Here is a 24,612-nt window from a genome sequence, read left to right on the forward strand (position 1 = left end):
AGAAGAGGGGACACATGTTGATGTAGAAGAGGGGACACATGTTGATGTAAAAGAGACATGAAGAAGAGGGGACACATGTTGGTGTAGAAGAGGGGACACATGTTGATGTAGAAGAGACATGGAGAAGAGGGGACACATGTTGATGTAGAAGAGACATGGAGAAGTGGATTTTGCATAATAGGTGACCTCTAATGTATTATCTCTCTCTCCCTCTGTTTGTCTCCCAGTTGAAACCCACTCCCTGTGAGACCACCATCGTTCCACCATGAAGAGGAACAAGCAGATCAACATCCAGCGCACCCTCGCTCTGGCCGGCGCCTTCCACTTCCTGTCCTCCTGCTCCCGGGCCTCGCTGCTGCCCTTCCTCACGCTCTTCCTCCGTCAGCAGGGTCTTTCTCCCTCCATGACGGGCATCATCATGGGCACCAAACACCTCATCGCTCTGCTGTGGAGCCCCGCCTCCAGCCTGCTGTCCAAACACTACAACCAGAGGAGGGCGGTGATCGTTGGATCTCTGGTTTGTTCGGCGTCCGTCGCTCTTCTTCCACTGTTCTTCCCGCCTGTGGAAGTGCACGAAAACTGTCATTTCACGAGCGATCTGAGCGGTGGTCCGACGCAAAGTCCGACAGGTGGTGGTGGTGGGATTAAGAGCAGCGCTGCACCTCACACGTTACCAAGAACTACGGATTCTCAAACTCCTGCAAAGACACTCGCTGATGCTCAACCTGCTCCGGTTCTGACGAACGAAACAGCACTTCTGGATAAACCTCCGCTTCCAAAAGACAATGCGAACAAAAGTCAGACAAGTGGTGGTGGTGTGATTAAGACCAGTGTTGCACTTTCGTCTGTATCCGAAACTAAAGCTAACAATGCTACGGTTCCTCAGTCTGCAAGTGTTCCTGCAAAAAGACTCGCTGATGTTAAACCTGCTCCGGTTCTGACGAACGAAACGGCGCTTCATCATCTGGATAAACCTCCGCTTTCAGACGACATCACAAACAAAAGTCAGACACGTGGTGGTGGTGCGATTAAGAGCGGTGTTGCCCTTTCCTCTGAATCCAGAACTAGGAATAAAAGGTCAGAAGTCAAGATGCAGGAGGAGGAGGAGGAGAACCACCAGAGACGGTTTGAGTTTCTGGGCAGCCTGAAGGTGATGGACGCTCAGCACCAGCTCTTCTTCCTCATCCTCATCACCGTGTCGCTGTGGGAGTTAATGGCGTCGCCTCTCGAATGGACGGCGGACGACGGACTGTACGAGTATCTCGACTTCGCCGATGCTTCGGATCGATACAGAATCACCTCTATTTGGAAGATCCTCGGAGCGGCGTTTGCCGTCGGAGGAACCGGACTTCTCGTCAGCCGATTGCCCTGCCTCATAGCGGGGGATTTCCCTCGGATGGCCGCGCACTTCTTCCTCTACGCTGTCATCGGATTTGTGGCGCTTCCTGTCGCCGCCTACCTGCCTCTGCACCTGAATAAGAAGCGGGATCGGGGTTTCGGTCTCCTAAAAGCGTTGCAGCTGGTCCACAACTCCCCCCACGCTTTGCTTTGCGTCGCCACCACCTTTTTAGTGGCGTGCGCTGGATCCGTTGTGGATAATTTCCTCTTGTGGCAGATGCAGGACCACGGGAGCAGCGAGATGCACATGGGGGTCTCGTTAGCCCTCGCTTTAGTTTCACAGGCTGCCTATCCTTTACTCAAAGGGCGGATTTCGAAGCTGCTCACCCCAGGAAAGGTGCTCGTCGTCGGGGCAGCAAGCCTCGGTGTGCAGTGCTTCTACTTCTCCTTCCTGTGGGGGCCGTGGGCTGTGATTCCCGCCCAGATGTTGAGTTGTTTGAGCTCTGGCGCCCTCTGGTGGGCCGTGAAGATACAGTGTGAGGAGGTGGCTACACCGGGATCGGAGAGGAGTGTAAGGAGGATCTTCAGCTCTCTTTCGCTAAATTTGGGGAGTAGTTTGGGGAGTTTTTCCGGGGGCTTTGTGGTGCAGAGGTTCGGGTTGACGTGGCTGTTCAGAGGGACGGCGATGTGTGTGATGTTGTGGTGTGTGTGTCTGCCTCTGCTGCAATTTAAAGCCCCTCAACAGTGCAGGATTAATTACTCCAGACTGCTGGCGGCTAACGGGAGCGACGCCAGCGACTCTGAGAGCGAATCGGACTGGCTGGAGAAAGCGATGGAGGAGAACAGAAGCAAAAACAACTCGGGGAGAAAGATCCACTGAACTGAGGGCAAAAGGATTCAAAAAGTGAAGTAGCGAGAAATGAAGTAAAATGATAGATCCATTTATATCAGAAGGTATATAAGAGTTATCATAAAGAAATTATTGGTCAACTTGCACTCGTAACTTTGTCGACCAATCAATTTGTTGAATCAGAATTATGAAAAAGCACAACTTTATAAACCCCTGTTTCCAAGAGATGTGTGCAAAAACGACAACTATAGTGACTTATGACTGAAAAGGGATAAAAAGTTCTGCTTTTCTAAAACAAATATCTACATAATATATTTATATACTTGACCCTACCTTTACAACATTAGAGAACCCCTTTTTATTTCTGAGGTAGGGTACAAACTATGCAAAACATTTTTTATTTTCTTTGTCAATCTTAAATGGTATGTTGTCTTATGTTACAAAAGAAACTCTGTCATAGAAAAAGTGATTCAGCAAGAAAAAGACAAATTGATACAGGATGTTACACCAGTGATGTCAGAAGTTGTGTGATACCTAAAACTACTAACCCTAACTAATCCTACCAATATATTTGCTTCGTTCTGTCTTTCCTGCTTTGACAGCTTTAATTAAAGTCAAAGTGCCAATGTTTAACTTTCATCATTTCTTCCATCAGAGTTAAATGGAGTGGCAGTTAAAATGTCTTCAAGCTTTACTGATGGACTTCCTCTCTGAGCCACCTGAGCCTTTTCACATTAGCATAAGCAATCATTGTCTTTTATATAAAGCAAACAAGGCAGCAGGATTATGCTCTGCAGAAGAATACGAGGCACGTTGAACCGCTCGGGGTTTAAGTTGTTTTTCTTCAGGCGTAAACACAAGATGTTTGCAGAGGATGAGGCTCTGACTTCTGGTGTCACCACACCCCAAAGCCTGTTTATCTGCTGTGAATATCACCACTGTCATGCATTGTGTTCAAGCCTTTATTCTACACCCTTTAAACTGCTGAAACTATTTAAAAGGTGGGATGGTGATCGTTCTGGCAGTTCGTTATATGCAAACTATGTAAATCACTTGGTTTGGTATTTAAGTAATTTCTAAAGAGTTTCTCATTATAATTTCTTTTATTTGTCGAAAACAACGTCCTAAAAAGGGCCAGTGGAGGGATGGTGTGCATGTTTAATTAAAAGATCAATTACATTTCTTAGGAAAATGTATTAAGTTGGAGACCATACGTTTGTCCTAGAGTTATCTACATGTACTGATTGTCTAATGTTTGTTCTCTAAGAGCTTCCTTCCATTTTACCGAAAGTAAAAGGATTACAGTTGTTTGATATTTTGATCGTCTTGGTTTAAAAAACTCTTGGAGTCGAATTGAATGATACTTAAAAACAAAGGGTAACTGGGATTGTAATTTTGTGTGAGAATCTTGTGTTATTTGTGAAAGCAAATGTGTTTTTTGAGCTGTGCCGGAAAACGTTTATCAAACTTGTATTTCAATTTCACGAAACATACCGCATGTCAAAAGGTGTATTTGTATGATAGAAATCATTAGAGATGTGTGTTGAAAAGAAAATATTTTGTTTGTGCTCCCAAAAACAAATAAACATATTTTTCCTTTTACATTTTTCCTTTCTACTGTAGTGCTATTCTTTCTGTTTTGCTTCTAATGTTTTGAGAGATGTTATCTGTTTAGGTGTCCAGCTTTCTTCCAATATTTTCACTTCAATTTAAATTGTCACTGAATTTTTACTTTTTCAGAATTTTGTCTTTTCACAGCTTTTGACTTTTGATAGAATTTTTACTTTTTCAAGGAAGATTGAATTTCTTCAGAATTTTGACTTTTTTCTAGACATTTTGAATTTTTCAGAATTTTTTTTTTCAGAATTTTTTTAAGGGAAGTTGCCTTTTTCCGGATTTTCTCAGGATTTTCACTTTTTCGAGGAAAATTTGAATTTCTTCCGGATTTTGGCTTATTCAAGCAAAGTTGAATTTCTTCAGAAATGTTGACTTTTCTCAGAATTGTATTGATTTTCTCAGGTTTTTGACTTTTTTTCTCTTCTCTTCTTCAGAATCTTGCCTTTTTCAGAAATGTTGAGTTTAAGGGACAATCACCGAAAAACAAATAAAAACATTTTTTCTTTTACATTTCTCCTTTTAACTGTCGTGCTATTCTTTCTGTTTTGCTTCTAAAATTTGAGATTGTATCTGTATGGGTTTCCAGGTTTCTTCTTTTTTTTTTTGGAATTGTGAATTTTCCTAGAATTTGACTTTTTCAAGCAATAGGATTTCTTATTCATAATTTTAAGTGAGACGCTAGAGAAGAGGATCTGAAATGCATTTTTATACCACCACACCACTTATACTTTTATCCCTCTCGTCACCTCTAGTCATGCTGCGGTTCTTCCAGCAGGTGGCGCCCTGCAGAGCATCAACCTGTGTTATAGGAAGGAGCTCCATTTGTCCAGTGTATGGGAAGGAGTGTGTGAGCGTTTGCTGCTCCTCCCGTTATATTCCCTCACACAGAGCACTTGGTCGGTATTTTGCACATATTTTTCAGGCTTAAACAAAAATCTGCGTGATAAGAACTACCTCAAATGACAACCATGAGAAAAATCTATTCAATGTGTACTTTGACGTTTTTATTGTGCCCATGCCCCATCTGCTAAAATGGACGTTTATAATAAGGCCGCCAGTCGGAGTGATTTAGATGCTGCGGGTTTACTAGGAGCTGTCATGTCGTCCATCTTCATACAGTCTGCGGTTCCATGCCACAAGCAACCCCCTTTCACATATCTGTTGTTAATATATAAATATTGATTGGAGAAGCTGTATAGTAATTGCTTCCCTTCTCCAATTCGCCTCCAGAGAAGAAAGACAAAGTTCTGCAGCAGGTGCTTCTCGACCCCTGAGACATGCAACCCATCTTCGACAACATGCTGCACATCCTGAACCCAGAAGGGCTGCACATCATCGAGGAGATCCCAGCCGCCGAGGACAAGCTGGACCAGCTGTTTGAGATTGCGGGGGTCAAGAGTCAAGAGGCCAGCCAGACGCTTCTGGATTCGGTCTACAGCCACCTCCCTGATCTGTTATAAAGGAGGAAGGGACACAGATTGACAGAGAATTGGAATGGAAATGAAAAAAAGCTGGCTCAGTGGGAAGGATGACTCAGATCTGGCACTGTTCTGATTAAGCATGGGATGATATAAGATCTCAGTATTGTATTGCAGCATCTGAGTATGATGTGTTATGTCACATTATCACGAGATTTGAGCTAGGCATAGTTGTAATCTACTCCCTAAAAATACTCTTTCCAAACTTCACTGATAGTTTAATGCTCTTACCCTCCAATGTGCTTCAGTGGTCTTGTGTGTCTACCATGATATAGGGTCAATGCTCAATGTTCTTCTGTCAAACCAGGGAGCACTTTTTCATTTTTCTAAAGTATGTTTAGCCTTGTTAAAGGTGGCCTTTGAGTGTTGTAACCTTAGAAATTAGGCTAAAGAGTCTCCAAGCTGGTCTGAAGAAAAAACATATAAAGCACTTTTTTTTCATAACTAGCCAACGCCTTCACTTTTAAAGGGTAATTCCGCAGTTTTGCGTAGGTTCTACCAATCTTCCAGGCTTTCCCTTTGCCTTTAACAAGATGTCAGTGTTAATTTAACATGGTGATTAGGTCATAAAAAAACTATATACCGAAACAAGACCTCGGGTCTAAGGTGGAGATAGATTTGACGGGGGGACGACCGACCGCGTCACGAATGTTTCGACAATACGGATTTTGGTTTGTTACTAGACAAAAAGGTCCATGTCCGTTTGGACCTCGCCGACCTTTTTCTTTCTTTCAGACTCTTTTCGAAGTCCTGTGTGTTTGAATGTCCAGGTTTAAGTATGACCGGTTTTATATATACTTACACCAAAGTCTCTTGAGATTCTTTATATGGTCAAGTAAATCTCAATCATCGAATACATCAAATAGACAACAGTTAGTTCATTNTGTAATATATACCGGGCTGCTAAATCCTAAGAACTGCTACAGGATTTGATTTGTAGATTTGATTTGTTTTTGCATATTGTTTATTGTTTATTATATTATAACTTAGTACTTGTTTAGCATATTGTTGTGTTGTTTGTTTATTATATTATAACTTAGTACTTTTTTTAACGCATTTAAGATATGCAACACTAAGCTGTCTGGCTCTTTCCTGCTGTAACGCTGCAAATTTCCCCTCTGTGGGGCTAATAAAGGTATTCTGATTCTGAAACATTTAATCTTAGGAATTTGGATAGATCGACCCAGAAAATCTCTTCCCTGACCTATGCATTATGGGAACAGAAGCAACACATGTGGCAAGACTATAGAGGTCATACACAATGAATCAAACAATAATGCATGCCTCTAAAGCACATTTGATTCAATGTAGTGCTTATTTGGAACTGCCCAATGGAAAAAACTGGCAAAGATTTGGATTAGATTACCTAATGTTTGTCTTTTTTTTACAAAATTGTGATATCATACGTCACAATTATTATCCTACTTAGGCTTAGGGTAAGGGTTAGGGTTCATACTTTTCTTAACAGAACGTTTCCTCTCCCACCCTTTCCAATCATGCTTCTCTCTTGCTCTTACTTTCCTTTTTCCCCATCTGCATACTCCCTGTCTTTCAGCCAGTGAAGCATGTCATTGGACAGCAGAGTTGCTCATTAGCATAATGCTGCGGCATCCATCTTAAACCTGCAAGAGGATTAGGAAAACAAACTGTGTGTTTGTGTGTGTGTCAGTGTGTGTGTTTGAGGGATTTTCCAGGCATGTGTGTGTGTGTGTGGACAGCGGTAACCATTGGAGACGGGGTCTAGTGCATTAAGCATGTTGGCAAAGTTTAATTAGTGAGAAGACATTTTGTGGAAACCGCCAACAAACTCTCTACAGGGGAATTCAACTTGACAAGGCCATGACTTCTTTGCCACCTGGAGCTGTAGAGAGATGGCTCACTTAGGCTGCTTTATAATTAAATATGATTAATCTCTCAGGTTATGTTCACAGCTAAAATCCTGCTTTAATACCGCTACGCTTGTTTTTATCTTGCCCTAATTAAATGAACTTGCAGAAATGTATCACCTTGGCGTTCCACCTTTACGTCGTCGTTTAACTTTAAGTAGTAATGAACAGATTTGATCTCACTTTGATATTTCCTTCTTTACAATTACAAGTTGTTAAAAAAGAATGGAAAGCCTTCATGAAATGAACTTTATAGCATTTTTGGGGGGGATTGTTATGCATAAGAATGTCTTGAAAAACAGACTACCAGTAATAAACTTCTTGGCATTTGCACATATTGCTTGATAGGAAATATGAAGTTGTCTCAACAAAAGACATTTATAAATCATACTCTTACTGCCTTACTTTTCAAAACCTTTAAAGTCAAGAAAGTTTAAAACAATCTAAACACAATACTTTAATTGAAGCCTAAAATCTTTTTTTCCATATTTGGTAAAACAAATAGGGAATGGGAAACATTAGTTTTTTTGCTTTTTTGTCGACTCATATAGCTAAATTATTACCACCATTTTTAATTTGTACGTAGACCTTGCAGTCAAAACGACATGCTTTGGTTTTACTTGGGCTTGTGTGCTAGACTACTTTTTAGCCAGTGGAGCATCCAGACCTCGTTTCACACAAGATAGTTTATTACACAACTATAAGAGTACAATTCATTATAACACCAAAAGAACGTGGGGGCGAATCCTTTCCTGTTTTAATTTGACTTAATTGTTCATTATCCTTCAACAAATCACAGTCCTTATTTCTTGTAGCCTAGCCACACAAAGCTGAAATCCTCTTCAGGTTCTGAGAGTTGGAGAGGAAGATTGGTCTTGATATGTTCCGATGAAGTTTGTGCACAAAGACAGAAGTCAACAGAGAGTGAAAAGGAACAAAAAGAAGAAAGTAAGAGTGGAAGGAGACAAGTGAGGACAGAAACAGAGAGGCAAAGTCACCCGGAGAGACGTGGGGGTTAGAAGGGAAAGAGAAATCGTAATGCCACTGATCCATTCAGGGAATGAGGAGGAGGGGGGGGGTGTGTGTGTGTGTGTGTGTGTGTGTGTGTGTGTGTGTGTAAAAAGAGGATCGTATTAACGTTTTCAGAGGAGCAGAGAAGACACTTGAATCTCCTAGCTGCTCATGGGGACTGGCTTTTATAAAACCAAAGTGGAGACACAAGTGTGTGTAGGTGTGTGTGTTTGCAAGGATGCCTTAAACGACCTGTACTTGTTTGGTCGTGTGTGTGTGTGTGTTATTCTCTTTTCGCTCCTGTCTCTCTGACCCGAGGTTAGGACCGTAAATTGGCACACTGCAGTGTTTGGAGGAGTTGGAATTGGGCTTCGGCTCCTTGGTGACACTCTTGACTTTGAAACAAAAACTTTCCGAGCTAATTTAATCAAACTCTTTGGGACTTGTAGTCTGCAAGTTGTCGGATTTAGGACATCCTCCTCTCTCTTTCTCTTCCCTCTTCCTCTATCAGTCTGGCTCCTCTATCCTTGTCCGAAATTGTTTTTTCTATCTTCATTCTGCTTCTTTATAATCCTGTTAAAAGCAGCCGAGGACGAATACGCCGGGAGAAAAAGTACGAAGAAGGTTGAAATCGTGACCCAAAATAAAATTGTTAGGAGGAAGTGTAATATCTCAAACCATTGATTTTGACAAAATTGTTTCACTAAATACCTAAAATTAATCCAATTTTAATTTCCTGCTAATTTTTCTTCCTTTCCAAACATTTGGAGAAGTGGAGGCTTCAGTCAAAGTGTTATTACACCAGGCTCTAATATACTGCAAGTGCATTTCATTAAGACTTTGGGAGTCAGTTAGATTACTCTGGGTTTCCCTTCACAGCTATTAAACACCACAGCATTCTCTGTAAAGGGCCTTGACGATGCACTAATGCCTGGACCCATGTGTTCAAACCTCAGGGAGAGGTATGGCTTCAGATGCCCTAACCCTCTCTATGCTTCTCTCATTACTGCCAAACTAGTTTTTTGTAATTATTTAAAAAATAAAATCATTTTTCATTCTATTCACACTCAACAGCACATGTTATTAAATCAGACTGGTGCACTGCATGATAAGAAGGGAAATGTAACAAAATGAAGAAAACTAAAAAGTTAAAAATAGAAAAAACATCAAAGAGAAAGATTGAGAGATCGTCTATCTGGACACACACACACACACACACACACACACACACACACACACACACACACACACACACACACACACACACACACACACACACACACACACACACACACACACACACACACACACACACACACACACACACACACACACACACACACACACACACAATCTATTTCTTATGAATGTTAAAACCTAGGTCAGGTCATGTTTGTGCAGACTCATCAGCTTGTTAAATCTCAGCTTGTGACACATTCTGCATTTAAACAGTTTATGATAATAAGGCTTCTGCCTGAACGGTCGGTACTTAAAAGTGAGTATTTGCTTCATGTTGTTTTGGTCCACATAAATGTTATGAGATGACATATTATTAATATGCCGTAACGGTCTTAGGCCAGCCGTCCTTTTTAATGTGGAATACAAAATTATCAGTGGATGGATTGACTGCTGACTCTGAAACCATTTTATGAACTTACATTCACTTAAGAGATGTGTTAAATCAGATTTTGACTTCTAAAATGACATTTGTTAAAGACCATGCCCGTAGTGAAGCTTTTCTCAACATTCAATTTCATTTAAATGTCTTCTCTTCTCCAGGAGCGGGTGGTGGTAGAGAGTTCTGATTGGCTGGCGGTGGTTCCATACTGGGCGACATGGCCCTACCAGACGCTGTTGTTGCCGCGGCGACATGTCCTCAGGATCAATGACCTGACAACAGAGGAAAGGGGGGGTGAGTGTGACGATACTGTCTGAGTGACTGAGAGAGTGATAAGGCAATTAAGAGCAGTTTAAGGTGATTCAGCGTCTCACTGGGGAACCTGCAGTCTGAGTTCCTCTCCAAGGGGGCTTGCTGGTGTGTGTGTGTGTGTGTGTGTGTGTGTGTGTGTGTGTGTGTGTGNAAGATGAGTACACAAGGGAAGGAAACAAGGGAGGAGAGGATGAAATATATAATGAGGAAACAAGAGAGCAGAGGGGACAGGGAGGATGGACATAACAGGAAATAAGGAAGAATGGAGGATAGTATATCATAGAAAGTGGGATATGAGAGTAGGTGAACAAAGTAAAAAAGGTGACAGGAAGTGTATAATGTTTCATGTTTATTAATAGCATCTCCATACTGTAGCTAACATTATGCAGAATTACACAGAAAAATTGCATTTTAATTGCTTTATTTTTTCCATATAATTGAATTCATGTATTAACAAAATGTTTTTTAATAAATAATCCAAACACCCAATGTGTTACCCAATTTTTTAAATATTAAATTTATTTTGGTTTAGCTGTGAATGGCACATATCCGCTGTAAAATAAAGATGTAATGGAGGAAAACACGTTTTATATAATGGATAAGCTTTTAATGGTTTATTCATTATTCATTGCTGCAGACGATCCCTAAAGGGACTTCAAAATTGGATCCTCTAACCTGATGTTTTTTATATGTTGGTTTCAGTATCTTTTTTGATTATTTAATTGTGCAGTTTATTTACTGGCCTTTCTGACTCATCCTCATGTCTTCAGGCATTTTGTTTTATATGTTATGCCCCCTCAAGAATAATAAAAGTTTCATCTTGTTTTCAATTTACAGCTTTTCTTGTTGTTCTAACAATGTACCTTCCTCTCCTGATATTAAGTTATTATTTGGTAGTGTGTACCCTTACATGCCCTTGCCTCAGCTCCCCTTCCTCCTGTCATTGATTATTAATAATGCTCAATTCCATGTTTTCTCACTCCCCCTCCCCTTTGTTTATCAGGTCTGGCTGACATTATGAAGCGATTGCTGACCAAGTACGACAACCTCTTTGAAATCTCTTTCCCTTACTCCATGGGCTGGCACGGTAAGAGTGTTCAAAAGAAGATGTAGTACTCAGTATTTAGGTAGTCAGTTTGATATGTTAACAAGCCTCACTCCCAGTATTCCCAAATCAGTGTGTATCTCTCAGTCAGTCATAGATAAATTTACTTTCTTCACATTCAGGATTTATTGTACAAATTGTTTTTCCTGTAGTGTTGGACCAAGTGTTTTCCTCTTAAATTGGCTCATATGATACACCAACATGGCATTAACTGGAATAAATTGACAAGAAAAAATGAGAAGATATGGAATCATGTAGAGTAAGAGATTCTGCTCTGACAACTAAGCTAAACTTTTACCTGTTAAGATTGTGCACGGCACAACAGAAAGTTAATGTTCAATGGACTTTTTTTCTGTGAAGAACCCAGAGAGGGTTATTTGGTTATTATTTATTTCCAGACTTTATTTTTTCTGTGAAGAACCCAGAGAGGGTTATTTGGTTATTATTTATTTCACAAATAGTGTTATTTATTTCCTGACTTTTTCTGTGAAGATCCCAGAGAGGGTTATTTGGTTATTATTTATTTCATTAATAGTGTTATTATTTATTTCCTGACTTTTTTTTCTGTGAAGATCCCGGAAAGGGTTATTAATATTTGGTTATGTGTGGCTTTCTAGAAAACAATAAATGTTTACGTTTAGGCACCCCTGCGATCGTCACACTTTTTCTGTTACAAACTGACCCCGGCCCCCATCAGAGAAGGGAAAAGTTATGTGGCCCTCATAGGAAAAAGTTTGGGATCCTTGATGTAGAGTATTGTGCTAGAAAAAAAATGCATTTTCTACAGTCTGAGGAAAAACCTCTGTTTAGTACAAATCCTGTGAGTTTGATTTATTTATCTTCTCCTACTCGTTCACCTAGCTCTTGTTTGTATTTGTCTTTAGGAGATGACTCACATATTTATATCGGTAGTGCAAAATTGAATAATTATTTTAGAATGAATGCGAAAATGTCCGCTTAACTTTGCTTGGCTTTGGTGCTGAGGGAACTTGTCAGCCTGGTACTGGATCATATAAATAACTAATGCATCAGATATGGGCATTTTCCAAAACTGTAGCGTTATACAATTCTAAATAACTAAATTTGGGATTTATGACAATCTTTTCCAAGAACGTTTAACTTGAGATTATAATAATAAATCAAAACAAAACACCACAGTCGGAGGAACTGAAAGAACCAGAAAAGAAAGCAATTGAATAAGATACTAATGTTTTGAGATGATGCCTTTGCCATGAGGCCAAAATATGTTTTTATTTTTGACATAACTTGCAAAAACGCCACAAGCGTTATACAGAAAGATGAAATCTTAGCACTCTCAAGATAAGCTCAGACATTGGCTCAGTAACACTACTGAGACAGTGAGGGAAATACCAACTGTGAACACTGTCAGACACCTTGCAGCAGGTTCAAGCTGAAACACAGGTTAGCAGAGTGCAGTGATGCGAAGAGTGATGTGTGACAGAAAGGGAAGCAGTGTCATCATGGCTGAGCGGTCAGAATTACCTTGTGTAAGCTCAAGGTTCAAGGTTCAATCCCTTCAGCAGGTCTGTCTCCATGAGATGTTCCTTAGAAAGCAAGCAAGGTCAAGCACTAGTCTATTGTTTATGTACACTTGTAGCAAGCTAACATGCTTAACCAAATTAGCACTGCCATTTTGAGCATGTTAGCACCAAGCACCATTCTCTGGAGCTGAAAAACAAAGCTAATGTATTACTCCTGTTTAAGCTAAATGAAGGCGCCGCATAAACAGCTGTTAGCCTGGTTAGCTTCTGCTTCACGACAATCCACCGGCTGGAACCCATCCATATGTGTTACAGCTACTATGGCTAGCTTTGACAGCTTTAGCTAGCACTATTAAGTTAGCTCAAAACACAACTGTCCCTATATGTAGCCTTACAGAGCCACTATGCCTGAAGACTGTTAGTTTAGTTCAGAGTTAGAATGTTATGTTGTTATTTGAAATAAGAAAATGTGCGATTAGAGGCAAACCTACCAATAGTTTTGTAGTCGGGAAGAGACGAATCCACATTTAATTTTGTGACCATTTTTTTGATTTTATTGTCGGTTAAAGCGCTTTAACGGTGTGAGCATTTATCACGTAGCTCGTAGACTTGGTTATGCAAATCCTTTTATTTTTCAAGGCAGGACACGAAAAAATACGGAAAGATTATACATCCATACTTTAGTGTGGAGAAAAGGACAGAGGGCATGAGAGGACTCACTTTTTATTTCATCACACGTTCAATCTTTGAAGTAAGATCTCAGTCTAAAGTTGCCTGTGGAGAAGTCTTCTACGAATCTTGTGTAAAGTTTTGGCCTGCATCTTGTGTAGTTTTTGATTTATTATGTATAAACTAAAACGTATAAGCCATAAAACAGGAATGGGATAACCGATAGGTAGTTTGTAGGTTCACCTCATTTTCTGTGGCAAACAGAAAGCGTTTTTTACAATACGCCAAAAAGAAAGAGGTAAATTAACCTGCAAACATTACTTTTTTATCCAAATTGGCTGGAACATTTGAACTCCAAACCTCAAGGGGTATTAAGGGAAAAGAGATTGCTTCGATTTTAATTGATGTGCTGAAGCGCGCTAACACAGTGTGTCTGTCACGCATGCACACACTGACCTTCTCATTTGTAAACTCTCATAATGAGTTGCCTTATCCTCCTTTCTGTTTGTGCTTTATTTGTGTTCATTTGGAAGCGGCCAGCTTTTCATTTTGTGGCTTGGCTTATTAGTGGCAGTGTGGAGATAGAAGTGGCTGGGTGGTGTTTGAGTCAGCTGGGATTAGATCAAGCTACCTGCTTATTCATTCAGGAGGAAAACCCAGAAAACATTACAGGCCGTATTAACTGGATTGAAAGGGCTACAAAAGAAGTTAGCATTGCAGCATCCTGTATATGTTGAAGTGGATTGACAGTGTAATGATCTGTCTCTTAAAATGGAAGCAGTAACTGTTTTGGTCTTCCTCTATCTAGCATTATTTGTAAGTTGTTGGAAATCTGAGATGCTCACTCACAAATTTTTTTTAAAAGATGCTAATTGTCTGCTAATAGCAGCATCTGTCCCTGTTCATTCCTTATCTGGCCCCCTAAGTCTTTTTCTGTCCTTCTTTTTGTTGTTAACCATCCATTAGATTCCTTTATGTGGACCTCCTGTTGTCTCTATCTGTGTCTGATCAGCCCCCCATTGGCAGGAAACTGACACTAACGAAAAGCTCTTACTGTGAATACAATGAGCTTTCTCTCAATCTCGTTATTTATAAAAACAAAGATATGTTTCCACGTCTATTTCTGATATCCTCATTGCCCCCCACTATGATTGGAAAGCAACACATGCAACAAAGGCAGCATTTCAAATGTTAAATACAGACAGAGATGACCTCTCTCTTAACCCATGCTTTAATCTGCAAGTTAGACAAAGAAATGGGGACTAATAACATCAGAATAATAAAAAACAAACATGATGAAGGCAGATGCTTCCATTAACAAAACAGGGCTTTCTGGATATTGAGTATGACAATTATGTGAATTATATGCCATGGCCTTCACCAGATTTTAACCATCCCTCAAAGACTTAGGCATATTTATCCCTGCTGGTGCTCGGTTCCTCACAAAAAAAAAACCTTTATTCTTTATTACACTGGGAAGATAACTGCTCTGTTGCCCGCAGAGTCAACACTGGCTGCTTCTATAATTTACCTTGTTAGCTTCCTCATAGGGGGCTGTCTGGTCTGCAGCTACAAGGCGTTAATGAGGTCCATGTGGTGTGGACGGAAGAGAGATAAATGAGCATGTTGGGTGCTGGCTATATATATTCTTATGTGCTTTTAGAGTTTGATTGTGTGTTTGGATATAACTGGATGTCAGTTGAACACACAATCAGAGCTCTGGTTTCAGACAGAGGGTGAAAAGAGACGTGCAGTACAGAAGTTTTTGCGATAAAATAAAAGACCTTTTTCTTTCACAGTAGAGGCAAAAAATACAATATGAACCTGGAAATTGGCATTATATGTCCCCTTACAGTACAACTATTGATCATCTCATCAGCTTCTACATTGTGTCCCTCGTCTAACGTCCCCCTCTCTTAATTCAGGAGCCCCCACCGGCCCCAGTTTAAAGGAAGACAACTCTCATTGGCAGCTGCACGCCCACTACTACCCTCCCCTGCTGCGTTCAGCCACAGTGAAGAAGTTCATGGTGGGGTACGAAATGCTCGCCCAGGAGCAAAGGGACCTCACCCCTGAACAGGTGAACACTGCATGAAGCTTAATATACATGTTTATGTTCAGAGACGGACCTGTATGTTCTGCAACATAACATACTGTGGATACATATACATAGAATGTCATTTTGGACTAAAGTTATCTTGCTTCACATTCGTGTTTTCATTTTTGAGAAATGATATGGTTAAAGGGCATACATAACAACATTAGATACAGTGACAATGAAATAAATTAAATAACAAGCCATAAATCAGAAAAATTGAAAGAAACTGATGAACAATAACTCAAAGGATATAGTTTACAGATATCGGATGAATCTATATCATTTGTCATATGTTACGGTTTTAGTATTTTCTTTTTTCTAAATCTCTCCTATTTTTTCCATCAATCGTCATAGCTAGGATCTTATTCTCATAGTTATTTTTTCCATTCCATATACTGCATTTCATAGTATTTAGAAATTCTCTGTAATAACTTCAACTATTTAATTTGACTCTTCATCAGTATGGGGAGGTCTCGTGAATTTTGGTGTTGTTTAGTCGTTAATTCCCATTGATGTAATTTGATTTGTTTTCACCCCAGGTCATGACAAACTGACAAACTGACTCTTTTCCAGCATACCAATTCAAATTCAAAACTATACCTGAAGTCTGTCCCTGCATTTCTTTTTAAAACTGTATAACAGCTTGGCATTGTGTTTTTGTATTCTTCTTAGGCTGCTGAGAAGCTAAGGAACCTACCAGAAGAGCACTTTAAAACCAAAGGACACCTTGAAAAAGGAGGAGGGGAAGACAAAGAAGATAGTGGAAAATAAAAATGAAAAAGACCCATGTGACGGTGAAGAGGAGGAATCATAGCTTTATTTGAACTAAAGTGGATTTTGATCGATAACTTGTTTTGTAAGAAAGAAATAACATTCAAACTTCATGGTTTAAAGTTGTTAAATATGTAAAAGTGCCTCATCGTCGCTGGGCTTTAAGGTTTTGTTTTACTGGCCCAATATCAATTCAATACATTCTGTACTGGTTCTGGTCTTGTTTTAAAAAAAATTATGAAACGGACTTCAAACAGAATATGCTCTGGAAGTCCTCATCCATGTTTTTCGGAGATAATGAGAGAACACACTTATTTTCTCCCCATCTGTCTCTTCTGTTGAAATTAGACTTTGTTTGTTGTTTTGTTGTGTTTGAAGACTTTCAAACACAAAGCTTGTTTTCGTCCAACGACACAATGAGTTATTCTTGATTCAAATGCATGCCTTATTTCCTTGTGAGTGTGTTTACATGGGGAATAATCTTTGAAGTAGTTATGAAAGTGTGCTGCTTAATGTTTCATAGAATACGAATAAAGCTACACATGCCATTTCACTTGTCAATGTCAACATCTAAAGTTTATAATCCTTAATTAATTTCCAGTTTTCTTCGTTTTTTAGAACGCAGATGCTGAAATGTAGGAAGAAATTATGAATGTGAATTTCATATTGTTGGTATACTTTGGTGGATTGCACACTACACTAAATATTAACACTTATTAGTCGACTTTTTCGAATACTCATTTCTGATTGGTCCATGACATGCTATGTACTTTTCTTTCATTAAGACACAAAACAATTATTTTGAAATCAATAAAAATATATTTTTTAAATCAATATTTTGCACCAGATTGTTCATTTATTTAGTAGTTAGTTCTGTAATAACCAGGATTGTGTATAGCTGGTTGGCCTTGAATGACCCGGAAGGGGTTTATTTCACAAAGATGTCCCACTCCCTGTTCATTAGCTCATACTTATGACACTATACTTGACAATAGTGACGCATATTTACACTGAATCATGGGTGTCCCTAATCTAATCTCCTACTAATATTTTAATCTGTACATCAGCATGTTTGGAGAAAAAAATAAGCCCTAAGTGAAAGCCCTAAAGGCATTGCTGAGTGCCCTGAAGAAGGGGAGGGAAGGAGCTGAGGGATTCATGAGGATTAAGGTATTTGCCTCCGACAACATTAAACTGAAAGACAAGATCAGGTTGTTTTAACCCATGCGAATAAAATGCGGTGTACTCTCACCATGACAACAGCAGATGGTAGTGTTGCTTAAAAAGTCAGATTTAAAAATGCAAGCCCCCTTTTTTTTATTATCGGTTTAACTTAAAGCATCTATACACGCTTACATCTCTTCAGCTCGGGGTGAGGGTGAGTATCTCAAGGATACTTTAGAAATCTGTGTGAGTGTGTGTGTCCTTGAGCGTACAGAGGGGCTTCATGTCCATACTCACCACTCTGTTGCACCCAATAATTCTCAATGAAGATGTTCAATTATTCAACATGGCTACAGGGTCAAAACATGACTTAATCCTCTTACTTTCTAAAAAGGATTGCCTTTTTTATAGATATAAAAGTCGATGTTGCAGTGCAAGCAAATTGATAACCTTTTAATTTAAACACTCAAATGAATGCCTGATAAACTTTACTTTCAAGATGTCATGATCAGTCTGGGGGTTTCGCATTATGAAGCGGAGGGCAATTGTGTAATGTCCTAAAATCTAAAATATAATTTTGTATATGTTTGAAGATTTAAGAGATTCAATGTTCAATTGTCATATGCACAACAGTTAAAGGGTCACTGTTGGCAGTACACATCTTAACGGAATCTCGGTTCCGAGTAAGAACCAATAACAATGGCCCGGTACAGAGATTTGGTTCTGCTTATCGCTTCCCTAGCATTCACATTGGCGCTCTCTCTGGACACCAATGTGTATAGAATAAAATACTGTATTTTGTATCGCATAATATATAAAGGAGTTTATTATGGACAGATGCTTTTGCTATAAACATATGTATGTGAGGACATTTCACAGAACTCAGGAGTTTAACTAAACATTATATTTTACTTTAACCATCAGCAAAATAGTCGCCGATTATTTTCCTGCCTTATCACTTCACAATTTGGCGTGTATTTGCCAGTTGCCTTCTGCAAAGATCAATAGTATTTAAAATTTGCTAAGGAGAGCTTTCTTCACAAACCATTGTTGTTTTCAATGTGTCAAAAAAAGGCATGACAATGTCAACGTTGACAGACAGTCTACCAACACAGGCGACACCACCAGGGTGAGATTTAGGGTTGGAGGTTGTTTTAATTTGGGGAAAGGTATGATAGTAGCAAGTATGTTTAAACTCCAATGAAAAAGGAGCGTGTGTGTGTGTGTGTGTGTGTGTGTGTGTGTGTGTGTGTGTGTGTGTGTGTGTGTGTGTGTGTGTGTGTGTCTTGCTGGTGTTTTAATTATACTAATATGAGCCCATATTGCCTGTAAAATTAAACATTTCGTAAGGATTGGTTAAGGACCATATGGGCATGTTTTTTTCAAAAGTGCACCAAGCTTCCTTTTCCACCTTCCACTGGTTTCAGTTCCTTCCAGCATGATATGAAAATCAACTTGCAAAGGCTTTGGCAAAGTGAGCGGAACCCAGCAGTGCTGCAATCTCGTTGCCAAGAATCAGTGTAAATAGCTCAGTGCACTTTTGTTTCCAAATTACTTTTCATCGGTTTCTTATTTTTTAACCAACTGACGTGATCACACAGCCAAAACACGTTTTAATATGGTTATGTCCTTAATGGCATGGAGAGAAAAATGTTTTTCCACTCTGGTGACTATTTTACAGCCACCTGAAGGCCACAGGTTTTCCACAAAAAAATAATTGAAATGAAACTGACAGTTGAAACACCAAAAGGATTGAGGTCATCTGTTCCCAAAAAGTGTCTTTTTTATTTAAATACTATTATTTAAACTATGTCCCATCAGGTTTTGTTCAGGTCATACAAGTACAAATTCAGCTATTTGATTACTCTCAACTTCACCATCAGCTGCAACCATTTAAACTGGAATGTACCATCTGCTTAAGTTAGCACAGGGGAGCTCAGACTCTACAAAGCATTCAAGAATGACACAATAATCAACAGACACATGTTTTTTGTTTTTTCAATTACTGCTTGTATCAAAGTTAACCTATACAAACACACATTCAGGTACACCAACTAAAGGAGAGTTAAATGACTAAAGGACAGTTTCACCCTTCCTTTCTGACTTGATTTACCCGTCAATTAAGCCTAAAGATGCACACCTGTGTTCACTTTTACTGTATTAACAACTGAGCCAACTTCATTACAACTCATGACCATAACTATGACTGTTTGTTTTATCTTTGCATGATTAATAGACTTCATCTACATATAAATAAACCTTATTTTTAAGTTTCAAAGTTTTTTTAATTAATTTGACTATTGTTAAGATCAGAGGAACATACTTTTCTGAAATAATGACTTAATGGCACCAGATGTTCTACATTTGAATAAACACACATATTATGTTTGTGGCAATTAGATTATATAACCCTTTATTCTGAAATAAAAAATGTTTGAAACAGGTTAAATTGGACCTGCAACATAAAGGTCCAACCTACTGAATAACTGAATTACTGATGAGATGAAATTATTAAAACAATACAAATCTTTAAACTGTATCTAAAGACCAAATCAGATCAGTCATGAGCTTGTCTTTCTGCTCTTTGCTGTTGCATTTTTTATATTTACAGAATATCAAACTAGAATGTACTCTTTTCTAAGAATTTCATCACATTCCCAGTTTTACTTGCTGCCAAGGGGAACCTCTGATCAAGAGGAACCTTTGACTCCACTCTGGCCACTTTCAATACATATTTAATAAAGGTTGATTCCACATATCACACAATGGTGCCAAACTTGACCTAATTCTACTTAATCAAATGTACTTAAAATGCAAAAAGACAGGGCTTGATTTGACATGAAAGGTGATGTACAATGATACTGTAGGTTAATTGCTATTTGAATGAAATGATGCTACCAGCTATTGTAACTAATCAAATATGACCAACTGTGATGTCGGCTGTTACTTAAAGAGAACCGTGAGCTCTTTTTTAATTAGAAAATGTATATTAATGTATATTGCTTTCCACACACCATTTTGGCAGCTGGTCTTTTTGCCCGTTATATACTGACTAACTTTTGTTTTAATACATTTTATATTAAAAGTGTATGAGCACAGCCTGACCACTGTTGTATTCAGGGGAAACAAACTGAGATAGATCTACAAATGTGGTTGGTAGATTGATTGAAAAAAATAATCAGCCTATACACCAAACATAAAAAGTGTTCTTCAAGATTTTTTTTGTTCTAGATGAATAGAAGAGCACTTGCAAAGCACATGGTCAAGGTCACATATCATCCACACACACTCACCACTTTATTATTTATACTACTTCCAGTGAAGCAATCTCAGTTTCTTCATAAATATTAATATTGATTCCAGGTTTTGCTAAAAAATACAACCGAACAGCAAAGATTTGCCGGTATAGTTTACAGAGGGAGAGGTTCTTCGAGAGCGTGTGTGTGTGTGTGTGTGTGTGTGTGTGTGTGTGTGTGTGTGTGTGTGTGTGTGTGTGTGTGTGTGTGTGTGTGCACACACACACACACACACACACACGCTCTCGAAGAACCTCTCCCTCTGTNGTCTTGCACTTCTTATTTGGTAGGTAAATAAGATCGGGACTCTTTATTTTGAAGGAACTCTTTACCGGAAGTGATTTATTGCTATATCAATCGTAGCAAGTATATGTTTTACATTATATATTATTTTCGCCTCCCAAGACTTTTTACACATTTTCCGGTTCAGGTTCACCTTGCGCTTTATTCATTTAAATCACTTGATATCATTCGTTTTGTATGTGATCGGGTTTTTTTTTTTTCTGTTGGTCTTTCTCGATTACTTTTTTTGTTACTCCCATCAGTTCAAAACATATCTAATTGTCTTCTCTTCTTATTTGTAATATATCTAATACACTGACTGGTTCTATCTATCATGTCGCTTTTATCGTGCGTTTATTGTGTTATATCTTGCTATCTTGGCTTTGTGGGTTTCTCCGTTAATCTATCTATTCTTATGTCTATCTTGCTAATTCCTATAAATGGTGATCTCTTATCATGTGTTTCATATATATGCTACTCTTTCTGTACGTTTTCTTTTTATATCTTATTGATTATATGTTGTCTTTTCCCTGTGTCAAGGGAACTCATACCTAATGTGTCATGTAAATTACATCATCCTCTCTCTATTTCCTCCTTAGCCAAATCGTCTAAAAAAGGGGCTGCAACGGATCTTGAAAAAAAACGGGATCCCAGATTTTCAACACCTTTCTACGTCACAAAGAGTCTGTCCGCATATTGGTCAACTCTCCAGCTATCAGGGGAATGAGCCACGCCACGTGCATTGCCAAACCTCTCATTCGTCATATTACTGTAGGACGGATTTCCGTCCATTTGGCTATTCAAATGTTAACGAAACGGACAGACTTCCGTGCACATCAGCGGCTGTCGGATTAAAACAGTTTAATGCACTTTTAACACTCACATACCCAGGATTCCTGCTCCTTTCCTGGGTTACAAAGTGAAGTGACGCAGCCTGTCCTCTGGGTCCTCTGGGTGTGCTCTGTGGAGCGCAGCCTGCCTGCCGCTGCGCTCCGCCTCTATCCACACAACTTTTCCCCGCCTTTCAGAGACTTATTGCTGGGTCAAACTCTAAGTTACAAACTGTACACATTGCATTCTTGCTAATTAGCCAAAATATGAACGGAATAAGTAGCAAGCATCGTAACAAACAGAGTAAAATAAATAGGGACAACAGCTTGTCAACTAACCATTCAGAAACATCCTGCTGCAACCGAGATGTTTGCACCTCCACCAAAACCTCCGCTGCTTCAGGGTCAGTTTCTGGATCAAATTGATAATATGCTTGAACACATGCATTGCTCTGAGATGACATGTTTATTCCACACTCGTAATCACAGCAAACATGTTAACGTGACTCTCGCCGGCTCATGCCCCCCTCTTCTGCAGGGGGGCGTGGTCAGCTGCTGCTCAGAATTTTCAAAGACAGGCTTGGAATAGAGCGAAAATGAGCGAAACGAGGCATGGCTAAAAAATGATCTGTTTGGTATTTTGAAAAATAAAATGTATAAATATACCTTATATAGGTATGGTCATACACTATATCATTTATATATAGCATGATAGGTCTCCTTTAAGTATCAGGTTCCGACTGGTCACAACAATAATTAAATATCAATCTTAATACAACAAATAATTAACATTTATCTATTTTGGGGTGCACATTTAGCTGTTTGCGGTCCTTATTTCTTCATGTTAAAAAGTGGTTGCCTTTGATGGCAACCAAAGGCCAAGAAGTGGTTGACATTTTTTCTGAATGGTTGCCAATGGCAACCTGGCAACCGTTACTGTCAAGCCCTGAAATCAATTAATCCAGTTGGCCACTGATTTTGTTCTTTACATCTGAACAGGCAAAACTACAAAGTATAGAGTGTTTAGAGAATTCTATTCCAACCAGATCTTTAATAAAACTTGGTCCGGATGTTAAAAACACTGTGGCCCAATTTGGCCATAGCTGATAGCAGCAGAGAGAGATAGGACGTGTCTATTTGCTGCAGGACTGAAAAGGGTTTTGTTGAAAATGGATGCAAATAAAGCCCCCATTAAACAACAACACAGCCTGTGTGCGCTTCATAAATACGTACTGAAATATCTTAAATTCCCGAACACAGCAACGCCAGCTGGAATGTGACTGGAATCCGTCCTCCCTCCATCTTTTTCTCCTCCAGTTCTTTCTGCTCTGTTTCCTCATGAATGTTGTTGGAGTTCAGTATAACAATTGTGTGCTTTTGTATGATGAAATATTCACAACCTAAACTAAAATCTGTATGCATAATGACAGAAATATACAAAGATTCGTAAAGTAATGTGGTTTTTAAATCTAAATTATTTGTATTTTTTTTTCTTTCTCTCAGTGTATTTACAATTGGCATACAGTACCAGCTAGCTACTAATTGAATATGGTAACTTTTCTTAAAAGCAAATATCCTGATACTTTTTTTTTTTTACTTGTGTTATTAATAACATGTGGTTAACCAATTATTTACCCTCACTTTACCTGCACTATCTGCTGTTGTAATGTAAATGTCCCTGTTGCAGGACAAATAAAGGATTTCTGATTCTGATTTGGGCATATGAGACTGAGATCAGTCTTTAGTGCAAAAAAAAGGAAAAGTGCGACGTCTCACACAGGTTGTCACACTCAGTTTTAGTAATTGTCTTTTCTTTCTTTTTTTTTGCCTGCGTGTTTTGTCTGATGACTCCCTTTGTAGTGACATGTTTTTGGTCGAGAGCAAACTTTGAATCTAGTAAACCAGTGGTTCCCAAACTTTTTTTGACAGGCCCCTCCTTTGGATAAAAAAAAAAAGTCGGGCCCCCCCAACACAAGTCAGGCTCAGTGGCGGCGCCAGAGATTTATTTTGGGGGTGCTGTGGGGTAGCTTGACGTTTCATAGAGGGTGCTCAAACATTTAGGGTTTCCCATTAATGTACCGGTCGCTACAGTGGAATTTTCTACTGCAACAATCCCCACGCAAATACACAGTGTACCCGCGACTGTTACAATGAAGGCTCGATAATCAGCTCACGGCATATAGGTGTAAGCAGGGGTAAAGTGCTATTTTTATAGGTGATGTGTGGACCTCGGGTCCGGGGGCAAGCTCCCCCGGGAAGATTTATTTTTAAATATTGAAGTTAAATGCATCAATCTGGTGCACTTTGAGAGCAAAATGAAGAGATCTATGGATACTTCTCTCAACACAACACGTTCTCACTCCCAAATTTCACTGTAAAAACTGTTGCTTTGGTAAAACTTAAAAAATATGTGTCAAGTGATTCCAAGCAATTTTAAGAGTTTAATCAACTTTTGCATTTTTTGAGTTGGTGAAACGTACTTTTTTTTTGTTTTCCTGTAGGCCTACTCAAGAATGTGTTGCTTTGCTAAAACTTAAAAAATATGTGTCAAGTGATTCCAAGCAATTTTAGGAGTTTAGTCAACTTTTGCATTTTTTGAGTTGGTGAAACGTACTTTTTTTTGTTTTCCTCTACTCAAGAATGTGTTACTTTGCTAAAACTATGTGTCAAGCGGTTCCAAGCAATTTTAATTGTTTAGTCAACTTGCCGGTAGGCTACTCAGTAAGAAGTGCTGGTACCACATGTGTAAAAATCAGAAGTGCCTTTACTGCGTACCGGTGAGCCC

The 24,612-nt window shown here is 39.1% G+C and overlaps 2 protein-coding genes across 2 annotated transcripts in view; both read left to right on the forward strand.

The window, feature by feature from the left end:
- galt (galactose-1-phosphate uridylyltransferase) overlaps window positions 1-17,083 on the forward strand; it is a 40,079-nt gene extending 22,996 nt beyond the window's left edge. The window contains 4 exon segments of the mRNA XM_010782420.1: window positions 9,960-10,092; window positions 11,114-11,197; window positions 15,312-15,466; window positions 16,157-17,083. Of these exon segments, the coding sequence (XP_010780722.1) occupies window positions 9,960-10,092; window positions 11,114-11,197; window positions 15,312-15,466; window positions 16,157-16,255 (471 nt within the window). The 3' untranslated portion in view covers window positions 16,256-17,083.
- Window positions 232-3,789, forward strand: mfsd6l (major facilitator superfamily domain containing 6-like). Its single transcript, XM_010782419.1, has one exon. The coding sequence runs from the start codon at window positions 266-268 to the stop codon at window positions 2,216-2,218; it is 1,953 nt and encodes a 650-aa protein (XP_010780721.1). The 5' UTR covers window positions 232-265; the 3' UTR covers window positions 2,219-3,789.
- Window positions 17,084-24,612: the final 7,529 nt, after the last annotated feature.

The sequence above is a fragment of the Notothenia coriiceps genome, unplaced genomic scaffold (assembly GCF_000735185.1).
Source record: "Notothenia coriiceps isolate Sejong01 unplaced genomic scaffold, NC01 NC01_scaffold00024667, whole genome shotgun sequence".
Lineage (NCBI taxonomy): Eukaryota > Metazoa > Chordata > Actinopteri > Perciformes > Nototheniidae > Notothenia > Notothenia coriiceps.

What these genes read in the sequence shown, in the direction of transcription:
- mfsd6l (XM_010782419.1), top strand. Translation starts at nt 266, where the DNA reads ATGAAGAGGAACAAGCAGATCAACATCCAGCGCACCCTCGCTCTGGCC.